This window comes from Chrysemys picta, chromosome 6 (genome assembly GCF_011386835.1).
Source record: "Chrysemys picta bellii isolate R12L10 chromosome 6, ASM1138683v2, whole genome shotgun sequence".
In the NCBI taxonomy this organism is placed as follows: Eukaryota; Metazoa; Chordata; order Testudines; family Emydidae; genus Chrysemys; species Chrysemys picta.
In genome coordinates this window covers 20,311,741-20,332,575 of record NC_088796.1, presented here as the reverse complement: position 1 = coordinate 20,332,575, position 20,835 = coordinate 20,311,741, and the positions used below count along the sequence as shown (strand labels likewise).

The 20,835-nt window shown below is 38.3% G+C and overlaps 1 protein-coding gene across 7 annotated transcripts in view; it reads right to left on the bottom strand.

The window, feature by feature from the left end:
• Nucleotides 1-709: 709 nt before the first annotated feature.
• WDR7 (WD repeat domain 7) overlaps nucleotides 710-20,835 on the bottom strand; it is a 343,609-nt gene continuing 323,483 nt past the window's right edge. For all 7 annotated transcript variants that reach the window (XM_024103360.3, XM_005296832.4, XM_024103361.3 and 4 more), the window contains 2 exons: nucleotides 10,357-10,461; nucleotides 710-3,614 (listed from right to left, as the gene is read on the bottom strand). In XM_024103360.3, coding sequence (XP_023959128.2) covers nucleotides 3,411-3,614; nucleotides 10,357-10,461 — 309 coding nt within the window. In that variant the 3' untranslated portion in view covers nucleotides 710-3,410. The remainder of the gene's footprint in view (nucleotides 3,615-10,356; nucleotides 10,462-20,835) is intronic.

Sequence of the window (20,835 nt, the reverse complement as noted above, 5' to 3'; positions counted from 1 at the left end):
TATGTTGCAACCAACTCCTTTTGTGTTTATCTATTTTTTTGAAGTCTTGTTATGTAAATGATTGACTCAATTCAAACTGTACTATCTTATCTGAACACTAAGAGAAAGATTACATTTACTGCTTATGCTGTAAACCTTTTTAAGCAATAATGATCAATTTTGTTATTCTTGCTCAAATGCAAGCATGCTTTTTTACTAGGAGGGAGGGATGCAAATTCAAATCCAAACAAAGTATTACATTAAACAAATTTAATAATCTCAGCTCAGCTCCCAATGGACAGTAGTCCATGTCAGAAAATCTCGATGCATAATTTGGTTCAATTACTCTCCCTCTTAAAAGAGATCTAGGACTGGAATAAAAAGAAGAGAGCATAGCTTTACACATATTACAGAGCGGGTTGTTGAGGTTCTGGAAGATCATCATTATCTTTAACTGGTTGACTCACACTGTTCTCATAAACAGAAGAGATAATCGTTTTTCCTCAGCACTTTCCGACTTCTTTTTTTGTTAAGGAGGCCTTGAGTCTCTTGAACATGAATCTTCATCCAACTTAGTGAAATGTAACCTTATTCAAATAAATGTAAGAATTTATTTCTGTGCATGATAAGAAAAATACAAATGAATGTCAAGTAAGTCATGGAACTAAGGATGCATTTGTGTGTGATCACATCACAGTTAGGATGATAATATAGGAACAATATCCTTCAATACTATTCAGTTTTTATTTCACAAACATATGTACATAGCATTAGTACATACAGTAGCATTTAAGTGGAATCATCAAGAAATTTCTTGAGAGGCAAACATTTTCATCATTTACCGTACACAGTGACTTCAATCATTACAATATTTTCATACAGTTATCTCATCATGTCATCTTTAGCTTGTAAACCGCCAATAAAGCCACATATGTCTCCACATTTACAAGGACAAGTCCAAATACAGTACTAACAAATCAATAAAATACTAAAAGCTTACACTGGAATGACAACACAAATTTTACTGCAGTGCTGAGAAATCTAATCTGTGATGAAATTTGGGAGTAGGGTTGACAAAGTCACTGAAATGGAGATTTGTGTTTAACTAATGTGCAAATATTAGTTAAGCAGTTAGATAATCTATTTCCACCCACTAAGCATTACTGCATTTTCTAGCCAAGTAACACAAACTCCACATTAAATTGTAATCCTGACTGTTGCTCTAGATGTATTGTATAAAACATTTGCAGAAGTTGTCATAATCTTGTGAACATTTTGCTAATTTAGCTTTTGCTACATTTAACTATTGTTCAGTACTGGAAGTAGATTGCCCCCTTTCTTTCACAATTTTTTGTAATCCATTAAATTTTTAGTTTAAAGCAAACTTTTTATTACACATGTAATTTTACTGCATACTAATGAAAATCTTCTTTAGCATACCCATTGCTACTGTGTTTCCATTTAGCTTTTAAAAGTAAACATATATGTACTTGAAAAATATTATAACATAAGTAAATATGACTTTGGAATGCCTATGGAAGAATGAATAAAATGTACTTTATAATTTGCCACATATGCCTATACTTAAATGTAGCACTATAGCATTTGATTCTACAGACAAATAGTGTATATGCTGTGTAATTCTTTGCTTCTTGTCATGGAGACCTACATATCTCTCTCTTTATAAATACAATGTACATGCATGTTGTATAAGTTTACTTTAAAGAAAAGCATCAAAAATTCTAGTACAGAATTTTACCACCACTATATACTTCAGCCTTGCCATACTTAGAAAGAATAAAATTTACAGCAATATGAGATAAACATTCCTAATGGTCTTAATTTCTTACTTTGTTTGTAAAAACTATAGTAAACAACAGATATGTTGATTCTGGACTGTAGATCCTACTTTCATGTATAGTGTACTATACAGACTGCCTCTAGAAAAAAATCCATTTGAAATTTAAAAGCCATTATTTTCTTTGTTCATTTATTCCCATTCTGTTGGATTTTCTGGCAAGTACCACCTTTAACTTTATATGTCATCATTTAATGTGAGCCTTCTCTCTTTTGTGAGCTTTCCAGACAAAAATGGCAAAGAAAATAAAAGCTGTACAAACACTTATATCGATACATTTAAATAAAATAGTATTTTATGGATTTTTTTTTACTTTATGCATAAACCAGCATATTTTTCACATTATTACATATTTCACAAAATTAGATATGTAAGAAAGAAGGAAAATGTGAACAATTACAACATTACAGAAGAATTCTCTTACTGGGGAAAATGTTTAAATATATTGGATTCAAATAACAATGAACTCACCTTTTACTTATTTTCCATAATTTTTGAGTTGCTCAATACCAGCGATATCTGTGTTTTCATCAAGTGTATTTGCATTTTTACTCAATCCTTCAATGAAGCCAAACTGTGAGTTTGCAACACTGCAATAATGTATACAGCAACAGGATGTGATGGCATAAATGCAGGATTCTCATTTCCCTGCAAGTTCCAGCACAAGTGGGAAAGAGAATGCTCTTTTTAAAATATAAATATCTGCAGTGGAAGCAAAGGGAATACAGAAAAAACACACCTTTGTGCATAAGTATTCTTTTTTTCAAGTTTCCTTTTCCCCTCTTTAAGAGATTCTTGGTATTTACATGTGGACTGCTCAATTCTTTCTTCCAGGTCACAAAAACAATGACCTAGTATGCCATAACTTCCAATTCAATCAAGAATTTAAACTTTATATGAGGAAATATGCTTCTTCAAAATGAGAACAAAGGCTACTCTTGTCCTGAAAACCTAATTCCTCATATACTTGCTCATGAATCCCATGCCAGTTATCCCCAAGAGGCTAACTGCTAAAGCCTATGACACCTCACCCAATGATCACCCCTTAGTCACTAGAAGAAAGTACATGTAAACATGGAACCTTTTTGGTAAACAGTAAGATTCTTTAAGAACTTCAAAAGGAAAATAATATTTATAATTAGGACTGCTCTGCATTACTTCAATCTAAAATGTAAAAGTGACTTGATTCAGCCCAACTTCAGAAAAGGCTGATCTAGTCAAGGAGTGCAACCTCAGTGTTATTGATTTTTTTCAGCTTCTGTTGCACCAAGCAACAAGAGCATTCCCAATAGCCATCTTCGTCCCTCCTATCAACGGCAAGGAAAAACTACATGATGATAGAATAACCACACTTGGTTGAGCTGGTGGGCATACCTCTGAATCAATAGCTGGCACAAGCAAGATTCAAATGCTCTAGGGAACCATGCAGAAATGTTGCAGTCTGGCTGGTCCCACTGGATGATTTATATAGGCACTGGTGTGGGTAATCCAGTGTTACAAAAGAACAGAGAAAGAGAGAATTATAGGGAATTTTACAACAAAAAATGTATTTCTAGCAATAGAGAGCCTGACTCTAGACCATAAATCGATGTTCTTTGCCATCATGCGCCATAAGAATAACATTGCGATTGGAAGTCCAGATCAGCCGTGCCAGTTTGAGTGCATTGTGTGAACCTGGTGAGGCAGGCTGGACAGGAGGCACCTGGTATGTTTTAATACAGCGGAGCTGAGGTGCAGAATTCAGCATTCCAATACTTCCCAAAAGAGAGGTGTTCATCTGCAGTAATAGAAAAAGAGAGAGTCAACACTGAGATCAAAGGGTTTCTTGTGAAGAATAATTTAAGGTGAAACAAAGCCTTTTCTCTTTGGTATTTACAGAAAACTTTTAATAATACCTGCCAGTACCAGCAACATGGCTGCCCTCTCTAATGACCTTCAATTAAAATTTTATTTAGTCCACCGAAAAACACTGTTTCTTAAACTAAAGAGATGCTGAGAATCTAAGCAGTATGTTTACAAATGCTTAATTAACTCTATACACAACTCTGCAAAATGAAACTAGTTGTGCTAAATTTAGTAGTACCTATTTTACTGCTTTCCTTTTTCCTACAGAACTGTAGACTTTACATTATCTTAAACGACACTTTTATAGCCATATGTAGTGGGGGGGCGGCTGCCCCACTCCCTGAATTTGGGCTGCAGTAGGCCAGTGGGCCTCCACAGACAGGGAGTCAATCAGGGAAGGCCTTATAGGGAGTCAATCAGGGCCCAGATTGGAGGGAGCCAATCAGGCCAGGCTCAGCCCTATAAGAAGGCTGCTCAGGACAGGAGCAGGCAGTCTGTCCCAGGCCTTTGCCAGGGGAAGGTCTGTCTCCAGGTTGGGAGACTAGCACCCGGGACAGCGCAGTGCTGGGCAGGCCCGGGGGAGCAGAGGGTAACTCCAGCCTGGAGTCTGTCAGGCTGCAGGCCCTGAAGGGAAGAGCCTAGCCAGTGCGAGGGGTCAAAGGGGAAGCGGCCCAGGGATGTGGACAGACGGAGGGAGAGAAGAGGGCAGGATGGCTGCCACTAGAGGGTCCCTGGGTTGGGCGGGCCTGGGTCCCCCCCCTTTCCCCCTTGCCTTGCACCCGGCCGCCGGAGCAGCCATCTAGAGCTGCACCAAAGCTCTGCCAAGAAGGGAGTGACTTTGAGGGTGCAGCTGACCACATCAGCCAGGACGCAGAGAGGCAGCTGATTGATCCCCCCAGAAGGGGGTGAGGATGGACTAAGAGGCACTGCCGGAGGGCAGCGTCTGGAAGAGGACGCCGCGAGCTTGGGAGCAACGCGGGTCCAGACACGCCAATCAAGGGCGAGATGATGGATGGGACACCAGCAGGAGGTGGCGCTCCACTGGACAGAGCTAATTCCCGAGACAACCAGAAGGAGGCGCCAGGTGGTGAGTCCCAACCCCGTCACACCATATTTTAAAAAGTTCTCCTCCCTTTTTTACCTGCAAGACATGATGAAAATGTTTTTTTTTTAAATTGGACTAAATGGAGAAATAAAATACAGCCAAGTTTATGGTTTTTGTAAGTTACAATCTTTTGCAAGGCATGGAAACTCAGCAAAGTTTAGAAACAGAATTAGTGGTAAAAAATTAATTCCAGTCTCACCATTTGCCTTTTTAAAATTTCCACTTTCCTTTAATTCTATCTACTTCAAATTAAATAGTGAGATCTGAACCAATATATTAGCTTAAACCTATAATGAAGTCTATAATGAAGTCTATCACTTAACATATTAAAAAGTATCATCTACAACTTCTTTATATTCATTTAACACAATATCATTTCAGAACTGCAATAAGTAATCAAAAATTACAACTGTTATATTTCTGCTGGAATATAGATTTAAACATGTTAAAAATCACAAAAATTAGAGATGGAAAAGACCTTTTGGATGCTGGAGTATATCTGCATGACAGAACAAGGGTGGTCCCAATGCCATAACAGAACTCATGGAGGACAGGTGAATTTCCAGAGGACTGGAGAAGGGCAAACATAATACACCCATCTTTAAAAAGGGGAACAAAGAGGGCCCAAGGAATTACAGACCAGTAACCTAACTTAGTTACTTGGAAAAATACTGGAACAATTTGTAAGCATCTATAGGATAATATGGTTATAGGAAATAGTCAACATGGATTTGTCAAGAACAAATCCTGCTGACCCAATCTAATTTTCTTCTTTGACAGTGTTACTGTCCAAGTGGATGGAGGGAAATAGTAGATGTGATATATTTTGACTTTCATAAGGCTTTTGACACAGTCCCACATGACATTCTCATAAGCAAACTAGGGAAGTGTGGTCTAGATGAAATTACTAATAAGGTGGGTGCACAGGTGGTTGAAAGACTGTACTCAAAGAGTAGTTATCAATGGTTTGCTGTCAAACAGGGAGAGCATATCTCTAATAGGGTCCCACAGGGGTCAGTCCTGGGTCCAGTACTAGTCAATATTTTCATTAATGACTTGGATAATGGAGTGGAAAATCACAGAATCATAGAATATCAGGGTTGGAAGGGACCTCAGGAGGTCATCTACTCCAACCCCCTGCTCAAAGCAGGACCAATCCCCAGACAGATTTTTGCCTCAAATCCCTAAATGGTCCCCTCAAGGATTGAACTCACAACCCTGGGTTTAGCAGACCAATGAGCTATCCCTCCCCCTCCATGTGCTTATACAATTTGTGGATGACCCCAAGCCGGGAGGGATCACAAGTACTTAGTGGCCAGGATTAGAATTAAAAACAACCTTGACAAATTAGAGAATGAGAGAGTTGTCTGAAATCAACAACATGACATTCAGTAAAGATAAGTGCAAAGTACTTCACTTAGGAAGGAAAAATCAAATGCACAACTACAGAATGGGGACTAGCTGGCTAAGTGGTAGTACTGCTGAAAAGGATCTGGGAATTATAGTGGATTACAATCTGAACATGAGTCAATAATGTGATGCAGTTGCAAAAAAGGCTATTATTATTCTGGGGTGTATTATCAGGAGTGTCATATGTAAGACATGGGATGTAACTGTCCTGCTCTATTTGACAGTGGTGAGGCCTGGACTGGAGTACTGTGCCCAATTCTGGCATCACACTTTAGGAAAGAGATGAATAAATTGGAGGAGAGCAACAAAAATGAGAAAAGGTTTAGAAAACCTGTATCTAAACCGGATTTCTATACAATAGGTAGATGATGGTCCAGCTCGATACCTAGGACTGGGCACATGAAACCTGGGCAAATCTTAGGACATTTAAGATGTGTTATTGCTGACACCATGTTCTGAATTCTGATCAGTACAAAATATAAGCCATTACTTTTTCTAGTCCTTCTCAGCAGCAGAATGGTGTCAGAGAGTGTAAATCATGGCATCTCTAGCAGGGAGCATGCAAGCACCACTGACATTTTCACAATTTAAATCATCTTGAGTAATAACCCTTTTAAGATGACTAATGTTACTGATTTTCCTGCATTAATAATAGTGCCGAATAGAACACAGAAGGGAAAAAAAATCACTAGTGCACGAGGTCACATTTTAAAACTAAATGCATAGGTACATTTAACTCTTTATGTAAAAGCCAGTTTAACATGGATAGATTTACACACAGTAAAATCTGGCAATTCACATTTTTAAACCTGTGCCTGAATATGAAGTGTTTTTTTTAAGTGAGGTCCCTTTTCTATGATTCTATGTAAAAGATCAAAATCAATAAGCCTGATTGCTTTCCCAGGTAGTTAAACTAAGTATATGTACTGATGGTTGAACATTTTACTGTTCTTATTCACTATTTCAGAAAGCACAATATATGATGGATAATAATTCAGTACATTTTATGGCCTGTACCGTATTACTGAATGACATACAGAAAATTGTGGAAAATTAAAAAAACATTAACTAACATCTGCAGGCATACTGGGTCCAGTCTTGTAGTCTTACTGCTGGCAAAACTCCCAATGTCTTCGATGCGTATTTTGCCTGCATGAACTGCAGGATCAAGCCCACTATTTTTCAGATAACTATTATTTAAGTTTATAATTTAAAAACTTTTACATCCTTTGGCCATTTGAGTTGGTTTTCCTATGTAAATGCATACGTTTTAAAACTCTTAATGACATGTAAGGTACAGATGATCATTAATTTCTTAAAAATATGAATGGAAACTAAATGTAAAGCAATTAATACCTCAATACATTAATGCCAATGTCTTTTTCTTTTAGAATTACATATGAATTGATTGCACAAGAAAGCTAGGGACAGGTTATGCATAAATGAGGGTTGTGCTGTACACATTTCCCCATCCAGCTTTACCAACAAACCTTTACCCTGACTTGTTATTTCCTTCCTGTTGTCTTTTGGGTTCTGCCAATCATGCTAAACTGAGTGCTGATGTTTTGCTACGATCAAAGGGGAACTAAACTGCAACTACTAAAATCCTTTATACTGGTGACCTGAAATAGAATTTGAACTCTTAGCTCCAGAGAAAAAAAGGGATAGAGCAACCCAAATCTACCCCATCACCTAGCCCAACTGCAAAGTCTAAGGAAAAAGTCTCAAGATATAAAGCTCAACTTTGCATAGTGATCTGTTCATGTGCCCTTTTCAGGATAAAAAAAACATAAGAAAGAAAAAGATTGTTCCAACTATTAATTTAAACTCGAAAGGGTAGGGATGTGGTCATCCTGCTTTTTATAAAGTGCACAGCTCACTTTTGGCACTATATAATATAAATATATATTAACAATAATAAGAATTTTGATTAAAATACTGAGATCAAATTCTCAAGCCTTAGCATAAAAATTAATTTAAAGGAAATAAAAACAAACAAACACCCGAAACACCTGCTTAGAGGGCTTACTCACTAAGTGCAGGCTCTTATTTGGTCAACCATCAATGTACCCTTACATCTACAAGACATCAATACACGCTATAAAAGTATGGGTATTTTATTAAGAATATAGTATTAGTCCATAAAGTTCCAAACTTCCTAATGTTCTCGAGTTACCTAGAGGTTACACATTTTTTGTGTGCACATGAACAGCAAAAAACACAGTACAGTAACTCCTCGCTTAACGTTGTAGTTATGTTCCTGAAAAATGCTACTTTAAGTGAAACAATGTTAAATTAATCCAATTTCCCCATAAGAATTAATGTAAATAGGGGGGTTAAGTTCCAGGGAATTTTTTTTTGCCAGACAAAAGAGTCAGTCAGTCAGTCAGTCTCTCTCTCTCTCTCTCTCTCTCTCTCTATATATATATACACACACACACACACACAGACACATACATATACATATACACAGTACAAGTTTTAAACAAACAATTTAATACTGTACCCAGCAATGATGATTGTGAAGCTTGATTGAGGTGGAGGAGTCAGAGGATGGGATATTTCCCAGGGAATGCCTTACTGCTAAATGATGAACTAGCACTCAGCTGAGCCCTCAAGGGTTAACACATTATTGTTAATGTAGCCTCATACTTTACAAGGCAGCACGACTGGAGGGAGGGGAGACAGCATGGCAGAGGGAGACAGAGACACACACCCTGTGTGAGAGAGACAGACATGCATTGCTGACCGTACTTTAAGTACATTGCCTTTTTAAGTAGATCAGCAAGTTGAGACAGCAGCTGCTGCCAGCAAGCTCCCTCTGTCCTGAGCCCTGTTGTGGAGATGGGGTAAAGGAGCGGGAGGGGGGGGGACGACACTGCACGCAGCAGTGGGGGGAGGGACAGCTGAACTGCCCGGCAATTGCTAGCCTGCTGGGTGGCTGCCGCACAGGGAACTTAGGGGAGCTGATAAGGGGGCTTTCGGTCCACTCTGGTTCCAAGCCCCCACCAGCTAGCTCCAACAGGCTGCTCTTCCTGCAAGCAGTGCACAAAGCAGGCAGCTGCCAAACAATGTTATAAGGGAACATTGCTCAACTTTAAACGAGCATGATCTCTAATTGATCAGCAACCTAACAATGAAACAACGTTAATGGGGACAACTTTAAGTGAGGAGTTACTGTAATACTCACCTTACATTTAAAAATAGTACTACAAAGGTATATACTATTATTTATGTAGGAGAATTGGTAATCACAGACAACATCACAGATATAAAATGCAAACAGAGGAGGGTGGTCTAATGGATAGGGTGTTAGGTTCCTGGAACTCAAGGATCCAGGTTCAATTTAATGCCATGCCACAACCTTCCTATTTCCTTGGTAAAGTTGTGTGGTCTCTCTGTGCCTCAGTTCTCCATTTGTAAATGGGAATAATAGTACTTCCCTCTTTCACAGGTGTGTTGTGAGGCGATATATAGAGGGAAGTATTTTTATATATATATAAAATATAAAATTGTGAGATGCTCAGATAATGGGTAATATATAGCACCTAAGATAGACAGAGGTCCATACTGCAAGGGGCTTATCTGTTAATACATATATTTTTATTCAACCTATATATTTATACAAGTTATAATCTATTTATACAGATAACATGAGTGGAGAAATTTGTCAAAATGTTACCCTAAGACACTAAGGAGCCTAAGTCTAATGTTTAAGTGATTTAGGCACTCAGGAGCCTAAATCCCATTGAATTTCAATGGTACTTAAATTCCTAAGGGCCTATGTCACTTGAAAATTTTACCCTTTATCAGCATACTTGTGTGAGAGCATCACAGATAGCATGTGAAAAAGAACTAGTGGGGCAATAAAATAAGGGGAAGCAAGAGAAAATCAGTGGGGAGATATAGCTCTGTATACAGATTGTCCAAAATGACAGCACTGATGTTGTGGTTTAAGCTTTAAGTTTTGGAATTTCCTGATTTTTGGAATGCTTGTTATTTCAGCTATGATACATTTTTTTCCTTTGTCAGAGGTTACATTAGTAGTGAATAACATTTTTAAAGAAGACCCAAAAAGTTGACTACAAATGCCAAAACTCAACCCCATTTACAATACTAGCATCGCATATATATCTTCACCTTTTGTGTCTATTCTTACCTGCCAAAAGGAGATGTGACTGTCTGTGTTGGAATAAGTGGCAAGGTACCGTCCATCAGGAGCAAAAGCCACAGCTGTTATTGGCCCTTTATGGCCCTGGATAGTCTAACAAAGAGGAAAAAATGTAGTTTAGAAGATTAATTACTCAGAACCATTACGGTGCCACACAGACAAAAACTGAACACAAAGCTAACTGTGTGTGTATCTATAGAAATGACTTATAAATATAGGTCATAATTGTCAGTTAAAACGAAGTATAGTGAAGAGATCATAGTTTGGCAAACTGAAAACCAAATATAATTTCATTATTTCATAAATGAGAGTGAACTTAGTGATAGGGTAAGGTAGCACTGGGAGGCAGGTGGCCTCTCTCTGTGTGTTCTCAGAACAGGTACAGCAGGAGCTGAAGCTTCCCCATGCTACTCCGCTGTACATCCTGCCCTAAACTAGGTACAACAGTAATAAAGTCTCCATGCCATCTTTGCTTTCTCTGCTGAGACTGTTAACAATGACGCCAATTCTGGTGGTTTTGCATACACGCACGAGAACATTGTCCATTTTCAGGGATTCTGAAGAAATGTTCTGATAGAATAGTAGAAAAAGGTTCAGACTTGCCAAATTACGACCTTAACTAGAAGAAAAGGGAATTATTCTTCTCTTGGTTATTTGTACGAATAGTGCTAAACTCTTGGTTTAAAATGTCAGGCATGAGATTCAGAAGCTGACTGTTCAGAAACCTTTGGTGGAACAATTTCAAGCATTTACTTGCCAACCTTCATCTGCTGGGAAGGTGATTATATCTATACCGGTTATGTTTTGTGGTCAAAATGGAACCGGCAGTTAGGGAATGACATCCCATCTACAGCTTTATAATCACATGATCAGTGATTCTTCCTTGTTACCCAGCTTCCAAATCTCATGCCTTATGTCTGAAACCTCGGAGAATTTTTCACCTATGTTTTGTATATCTTTGGAGACTGCTAAATTCCAATGAATCTGTAGATATTTTTGCATAGTTCCCCAACATTTTCTCCCCCCCTGCATAAATGTGCTATCAAGGATACAGCAGCCTCTTGTGGCAGCTAGTCCAGAGAAATAATGTGGATCCCCATAGTTATTCAGTGAAGATGTCTCCTGCCTATTGCCAGGGGTTCCAGTTGCTGTATAATGTGAAATTAGGAACTAGATGATAGCAAATTAGGGACCACCATTTCCAGTATTACAATCACAGACTCCATCCTGCTTGATTATTATATGCGGACATTAGGTTCAGGGCTGTGACCTTGGGAGAGTCCCATAGCATACTGAATACATTTCCTGTTGTCCTAACAATGATTATTTACAGGTTGACTGACATTTTGCCAGCTGGTATACACCTTCAAAGGCGGTGTGCGGGAGGGAAGTCTCTCTCATTGGGTTTCATTTCTGTTAGCCACAGAAAAAAGAACCACCATATGCAGTTTTCTCTCACTTGAAGAAATGGCAAATGGGACAGGACATTGGGGAGAGAAGAAGCAATCAAGAATTTTTCTCAAATAGGTGAGGGTTGTTAAAGGATTCTCATGTAATCCCAATAGGAGCCCCCCGCTTGTCTTTCATGATTAGAAGTTAACCTCTTTCTCTCTGATCCTTAATGCCAGGTACTCTTTAAAAACCAAACCAAATCATGCCTTTGACCATGACTGGTGCTTTTTTTTTTTTTCTTCCTATCTTGGGGTGCTGAAGGTAGTTATCACTGCAATTCAAAGGACCACAACTTCAGGAGTGGAGAGGCCCATAGTAAGATGTTGGGAGGTTATTTGCATGAGATCTCTTGGTGCACAGTTTTTTTTTTCTTTGACCTCTGTGTAGCAGAACTGACCTTTCCTCCACCTACTGTGAAGTCAGTATCCATGAATGGCTTTTGACAATTTATATGGCTCAAAAAGCTTCATAGATAAGATAAGATAAAATAGGACTCTGTTTATCTACCATAATTAAACAAATGTAAATCAGAGGATGCAGAAGGAAAAACTTAATTTAAAATAAAATGAAATAATTAAATTACTGGACCAGATAGTCTTTGCACAATATTAACATGACACATTTTTACCCTCGGTGTTTATCATCCCAGGGTAGTAGTAACTCAAGGAAAGAACATATGACATGATATATTTAAATTTGAAATGTCACCATAAAATTCATTATAACCATTACAATGACAGCAATCAATATTTTTGAAGTTTACAGACAGTAAGCACACTCCATTCTCCGTTATGTGAAACAAGAAAGGTGCTATTTGGAGGAACATGTGATAACATTACAATAACAAATGAGAAAAATGCTCAAGACTAAATTTTCAAACAAGCCCCAGAAACTACACCTGCAAAGTTTGACAGCATGCCACTTTGTACACAGAAAAACCTCCATTTGCACTCAAAATGGGTATTCCTGCTATTACAATACACATTTTGCTTTGACACCTACGTGCTTGCTTGAATACCCAAAAGGTGCAGGTACATTTTTAGAAATCACTCCTTCTCAGCAGGTCTCCTGACATCAGCAAATGAAAATGTATTTGCAGGTCACTTCAAAGGAAAATCTTCATCCTCACAAGTATACAAAATAGGTTGATTTCAGAGCCATCAAATCCTAGAATCACAGAAATGTAGGGCTGGAAGGATCCTCAAGAGGTCATCTGATCCAACCTCCTATGCTGAGGCAGGACCAAGTATACCTAGACCATTCTTGACAGGTGTTACAAATCATCCACATTCTCTACAGGCAAGTCTTGTCCCCTAACTACTTTCCCTCACAATGAGCCTTGATCTTTTAGTGTCTAGATCCAGGCGTGTCTTTTAGTCAATGTTTCTGTTTTAAATATTTTAACAATTTCTTTTATTGTGCTAATGACCTCTCCGCCTATAAAACCGAATTAAATCATTTTATAAACAAATCTCTTGCCAACTTGCAGTTTTTAAATCAAATCAAAGCCATTTGTCAGGTATCTTAACAAAATATGGCTTTAATTGAATTGCTTTTTAAAGCAGAATACTTAGGTTAAAAAAATCAGTTTTAAATTGCATGTCTAAAATATTTACTTGGGAGTTTATTGTTAAGTGGGAGTAATAATTCTTTTATGGGCAAACTAACCTGTCAAACTAAGTTGTTTTTATTATGGAAATTCTTGCATGGCCTGAACTTTGTTCTACTTGACTACCTTACAATAACAGAATTTGATATTTTTAACATCTTTTATATTTTTAGTGAATTTAGTGCTCATACTGAAAAATCTACAAATAATGGAAAATGCATAATTAAGTCTTAAAATACATAGGATTTTATTTTAGAATTTCAAATTTCTAATATTTAAAAAGGTATGTAGGTTTAAAAAGTAAAAAGACTTATGACTGCCAAAAACCACAGTACACATCTCCCAGCCAAGCACATACTTGGCATGTTTTAGCGTCACTTGCCCTTCTGAAAATGGGAAAGCTCTTGGGATGCACAGGCTTGCAGCACTGTTCCTTTCCTACTGATCGACATAATCATTTATGTCCAAACTTGATTAAATTAGCAGCACGCAATTAAAATCTTTTGGACCACTGCCATAAAAAATGTTAATTAAAAGTTCAAACCTTTTGTAGCAGATGAAATGTAAAGGAATTATTTAAAAGACGTAATACTCAACCACTAGTGGCACGTAACATTTTCTCACATATACTTTGAACCAGCGGTTCTCAAACTTTAGCATCCAAAGGACCCCCATTTTGATTTAATTTTTTTGCGGACCCCCAAGCTCCCCTGTCAGCCCCAGGCGCCACCCCCACTCCACCCCTTCCCCCAATGTCCCACCCCTCCTCTCCACACCCCCTCCACTGAGCATGCCCCATCCCCGCTCCTCCCCCACCCTCCCAGTGCCTCCTGCACACCAGGGAACAGCTCTTCAGCGGTATGCAGGAGGCACTGGGAGGGTAGGAGGGAGAGGGAGGGGTTGAGGGAGGGAAGGGGAGGAGTTGATGAGCAGGGCCGGCAGACCCCCCTGGAGTGCCCTCGGGTCCACGGACCCCAGTTTGAGAAACATTGCTTTAAAACGATAACCTGTAAACGGCGCAGCAGTAGATATACAATTCACAAACTGTTGTAATGAAATATATTTCATGTAAACCCATACAACCAAAGATCTTTCCAAGGCCTAGTCTGGATTCCTAACTTGGGCAAAACTCCAATAGACTTCAACATTACAATCACATCCATCATCTTCTATCTAAAGCAAAAACCTATAGGCAATTTTTATGTGCATAAGACCCAGAGTCAGGAGCCTTGGATTCTACTCCTGTTCCTGCCACTGACTTGCTGTGTGACCTTTAGCAAATCACAACTCTGTGTACCTCAGATTCCCCATCTGTAAATTTGGGGTCATGATGCTTATTCATCTTCATAAAGCACTTTGAAATCTATGTATAAGTATTATATTAAATTTCAAACCGTAGCAATATCTTTCACTTGAATTAAAAGCTAAATACTTTTTGTGTAGCTTTACTTGGGCCAAATTCACAGCTGTGTATTACTTAATATTTACATGAAGGCAGTGTCTGGAGTTCTAAGCAGAACTGGGGCTCCTTTGTGCTCGATGTTGCACCCTACCTGAAGATCTCTCAATCTGAGGAGGCAAGTGACATCAAAAATACTTGGCAAAGACAGATACAGTTTTTAAATATATCTATACACAACTGCAATTTTTTCTTGATAATTATGAATACTTAAATCGTTATTAATTGACTGATTTCTTATAGGCATCACTGCTAAATTATTCTTAAGGAGAGATCTGTAGTATAGAATGATAGCATTCTGGATCAGTTAGGGGAGGACATTCCACACTCAAGAACAGGATGGAAGAAGTCATGAAAATGTTTGCATGAGAAGCTGACAAAGGGTCAGACAAAACTGGCATTGTTGGTAGACTGTAGGAGATGAAACTGGCACAATAAGAGACAAGAGTAGTCAAATAAAGAGGGGCAGAATTGTGAAGGGTCTTGAAAGGTAGAACAAGAAGTTTGAACTTGGTTCAATGAAACAAGGGCAGTCAGTGAGGAAAAAGTTAATACAGTAGTTAATACAGAGTTATGGACTGACTGGTCAACTGGACACCATGTGAAACTGGAAGTAACCAATCAGGCAGCAGTGGAGACCAAAAAAAAAAAAAAAAAAAAAAAAGCAAACACTGTCCTGTGCTGTGCCAGTATTGCATCTTAAAGGCAGGCACATCTGGGCTGCCTGTCCCCAACCCATCCACACGGCACCCACTTACATCTAGGAGTGAAGATGCTGGGACTGCCAGCCCAGGGCAGCTGGCAAAGCAGGAGCAGCACTGGGGTCTGCGCTGCTTTCACCCCTGCCTCTCTCCCCCATCCCACTGTTTTCACCCACCTCCCCCGGCTGGGAGCGGGACAGGCTTGCAGTCTGATTCAGGGAAAGATGCTGCCTGCAAGGAAGCTGCTGGCACTGAGGAGGGAGCTGCTGGAATCTGGCTTGGAACTGGAGCCCAAACTGCACTTTGTTCACAGTTATGAACACCTCAGAGTTATGGACAACCTCCATTCCTGAGGTGTCTGTAACTCTGAGGTTCTACTGTATGATCAAAGCAACCTGTAAGGAAGATGATCATAGCAGTTGCTTTTGTATGGGGAGAATGAAGTGATGGTTCAGGGATCCTGGAGAAGAGGTTACAATACATAAGGTGAGAGATTCTGGATTAAAGTTTGCCCATCTAGACAAAAATATATATATATATTTTAGAAATATTACGGAAGTGGGAAGGTTTATATACAGCCTGAATATACAGGGCAAGAGAGGATGGTATTGATGATGGCTCCCAAGTTGCAGCCCCAAGAAATATCTTCAAGTTTGGATGCCTAAACTGTTGCAACCAAACCAATATTCAAAAGTGCTGTGCCGGAGTACCTACAGATCTTAATGACTTCAGTGGGAGCCGTAGATGATCAGCGCTTCTGAAAATCAGGCCACTAAAGGCCTGACGCTGCACCATGTAAGTAAATGGGAGATTACCACTGACATCAATAAACTCAGGCTCAAGCCATTAGGTGGTTAAAAACAGATTTATTTCCTGAGTTTAGGAAAACCTGTTTGAAAAATTTGGTATAAGTGCCTATACAACTTAATTTTGAAAATATATTTTTGCTATTATTGTGCAATAAAAATACTAGAATTAGAAATGCACAACAGTTTAAACTATTTTCTGAAAAATATGCATAGTATAATTATTGTTTCTGCACTGAGTGCCTCTGTGCTGTATCAGGCTAAAACTTGGCATTATATGGCAACATTATAACCTCCCTATTGAGAACTGAGTTTGTAACATTATAACTTGAATTACAATAGGAAGACGCACCCTATAATTGATGGTGGGGAAGTACAGTAGCTTACATGACAATAGAAAGTAAAATATACTGCACTTTACAAGAGGTCGTGTATTAAGAATCTATTGTAATATTTTCTTACTGTACATCATGTACAAGATATGTCGACTTAAGCAAACCCTTGTGCCTTTAATGTAATCACTATTGCTTAATGATAAGGAAAACTAAAAGGCCAATTAATTATATGATTCAATATTTAGACCATCAAACTCTTTAGCACTTAACAAGCAATTAATATGTGTCAATGAAAAATGTTTTGGTAATACAAAGGTGAAAATCAATAGCACTAGCATACTTGTTGCACTCTTTACCACTGACAATTTATCCAGATAACTACAGTCCTTAAGGGAGCCACATCACTCTGATGTTTTAATTTATGTACTTTCCTAGTTGACGTTAATCCTTTAAAACACAGATTTACCTTTTCCATGGGTTATTCAATGTGCATTTGGCAATGCTCACCCTTTTATTTACTTGTCAGGTAAATAAGCATATCACAAAATCTATGCAGCTCAATGTTTGAACCAATGTTCTTGCTTTTTAGGCTTGGCTGGCCGGCCGACACAATTTTATTGCTGTGCTAAAGGCTACCTGGAAGGATGTGTGCCTCTGCTGCTTCCATAAGGAAGTGCATGATAAAATATTTGTTTAGTTTTTTTACTTTTTGGATAACATCCAAAATGGGTAGGTTTTCTGCTTGGAATTAGTTACTGAATTTATGGAAAAATCTAATATATGTGCATATAACAGTGGCACTGGTTCAGGGATATGGTTTATTTTGAACAAGAAATATGGTGGGACAAAGTGCAGCTGTTTGTAGTATCCCTCTGCCCAACCGATTGATTTGTTTTTTTTTCTAAATGGGGGATGCTCCTGGGAGACTATTTGACTTCTGCACCTGCCTGTGTTGCTGTACTGAAGCACATCATATATGGAAGCTATGAACAACCTATTTCAAGGTCTAATATATCGCAAACTCTACACTGAAGTAAATTGTTCTGTCAAAGGTAAATACCCGTGCTAAGTGTTGAATTCCACTGCAGCAATATTCTAAAGCATTTTATTTTAATCAGCAGTTGAAAAAAGTATTTTAAATACAGAACTGGATATTAATGTAACTACTGCATCACTGCAGAAACATACATTTATTACCACTACCACCAACATTATGGATATCTACTCCCAAAACTCTGTAGGTATATGAACAGAAAGGAAACGAAGATATTGCGTTATCAAAGAAAGCAACATTCCCAAATGTATCACACAAGTATTATAATCCCAACACATACATAATAAAAGTCTAAAAACCTAGCCTTGAACTGTGCCACCTATGTGCTTTGACCAAATATTAAGCAGGAAGAGATTAGACAGTCCCCTTTCCTCCGAGAACACATTGTCTACTGCTTGTAGCTTGGGAAGTTAGGCAGTTCCAGGTCTCCACTTCCGCCAAAGGAGATAGAGCAAATCAATCCTGGTATAGATTGGTTATTTGCACATTAAAAATTAGAAGCCTTTGAAGCTCTCTCATTAACAACCAGCCAGTGATGCTGATTTTGGGGGCAAATCCCCTTGAGCGGTCATGCTGATGTGCTCTGCAACAGCTGTTTTTCAATGGTACACTAAATAAAACACATTACGACAACAGTGCAGTCTAGGTCACAATGGCATGGCTCACTATACCAAAGTCCATGTCTGGAAGAGTGAGACACAATCTCTTGACATTTTGGTGATGATAAAGGACACCTGACCTCCATGAAAACCTCAGCTTGCATAAAAACTTGGTTCACTTTGCAGTAAAAATATTCCCCCAAATCTAGAGCATACCTAATCAATACAGAAGGCTGCATCAAACAAGCAAGATCCTCTAGATCAGTGGTTATCAACCTTTGCTACATCATGACCCCATATTACAAAAGAAAAGTTTAGGGACTTTCCTCTCCCATCTAGCCATAAAGAAAGAAAGGGTGGTGGAAATCCACCTACACTTGTTTGTAAATCCCTCCGGAAGTCTTGCCATTCTGGTGTAGAGCCCATGCATGAGATACTTCCATACCACACCATACCAAATAATCTTATTTGACACTTCAACCAGCAGTCTCCATTATGTCCCAGCTGAATTTTAATGTGAATGTAAAGCACTGAGAACAGAAACCAAACCATAAAGAGCTTTGAAAGTCAAAACCAATCCTTGGAATTGCACTAAAAATGCATTGGAAAACCAGAGAACCTATGCTCTTTGTGTGAAGCACTGTTAAATAAGCAAACGGATGCATTTTGTACTAGCTGAAGTTTCTGAGTTATCATCAGGTGTAGCCTTATACAGACTGTATTGCATTATTGCAATTTGGAGGTGATGAAAGCATGGGCAATGATGGTGATGTCTGTATACAATAGGAAAGGTCACAACTTGTAGCCCCAATTGACAATGGAAACAAAAGTTTTGGCTAAAACTGCTATCTGGCCATTCTGAAACAATCCAGGAGCCAAGAAGATTCCTAGATGACGAAAACAAAGATGTATATGTAAGTGTCAACAGCATACTACAGCCTAAATAAATGATTTCAATATCGCCTCAGAAGCCTCACCCACACATTCCCATTTACATATATCATCAGAAGTGGATCAAATAATTCCCTTTATTGTTAACTGGTGATATTTATTTGAATCAGTATGACAAACAGATCCCATACTTTAAGATTATTGTCAATGTCATTTAAACTGGTATGGTGTAAGAGAAAAGAAAGTCACCCAAGATACATTAACTCCTATTCTAGATCACCATCTTGTAGTCACCAACTAGAGTTGCTATGGCCAAGCAATAGTGCAAATTGCTAGGCCCAGTGAATATTTTTCTTCTCTCAGTGGATCATCTGTAGAAGCAGCACACATCTGTGTAATAGCACTCTTGTAGTGTTCTCTAGCATGCTGAACCTGTTTTATTACCCAACTCCTTGTATTTCTACAGATTTCTGCCAAATTTTCTATAATTTCAGAATACATAATTTAATTCACTGGTAACTTATACCCTTATATTTACTTATGACTTATGCCTACAATTGACTGGCATTTCTGGATCTACAAAACGTGGTTTAGGAAGTAATCAATACTCCATTACGGAATTGACCTTTGATTTCAAATAGTAGCTTGCTGTAGCTGTGTCTGATTAAGATTAGCTCATAGTCTAAAGATTCCTGTGATCCAGAAGATCTTTATAGATCACTAGTATAGTGTTATAGCATATCCCCACACTAACTTTGCACAGCTTTCTAAATGCAACAACACTACACTACTAAGTCGTGGTGAGTATGATATAGTTATTGCCAACAAATATTTTTACATGAAAAATACTAAAAAAACAAACACAAACAAAAAACACAACCCCATAGGTATGGTGGATTTTGAGTAATGCAAAACATAAGAATTCTGTGTTCCAGCTTCCACCAACCTACAGTAGCTCTGTTCATCTTTTTTTTTCCCCATGCAATTGAAAAGCAATTTACAACTAAGGGCCCTATCTTCTGCTATATCTAGAGCCTTCAGCCCTGATTTACAAACTCACTCTTTGCCTTCAAATCCTTCCTCAAAATTAATTTATTTTGGGTAGTATTCCAGGTGTCAGTCACCATTGCCATTTCTGCACATAATCATGACTGTATTGTTAAAAAAAAAACAAACCCACAAGACAATGCAACAAAATAACTTGAATGTTCAATACATTAAGTCCCCATAGAAGAAACTTGAGAGGTTCTCTTTTTCCTTTGTACCACCTATAATTCTGTCACTCACAATCATCCCCTAACCCTTGATCCCCATCTTCTCTGTACTGTATTTCCCAAAAAAGGGATTTTTGGGTTTAGGTTTTTAAAATATCTAATCTGTAAAACACTCTCCATCCATGTGCCATTACAGTATATAAATAATAATAATAGTCTGATATAATTAAGTTTGATGCCTTTGTTTTAAGAAAGCTCACTTTCTACAGATATTCTGTTTCTCTCTTCTTTGCTTGTGTCTAGTAACTTCTGCCTTTCTGGTTCTCTCACTTGCCTTTCAAAACACA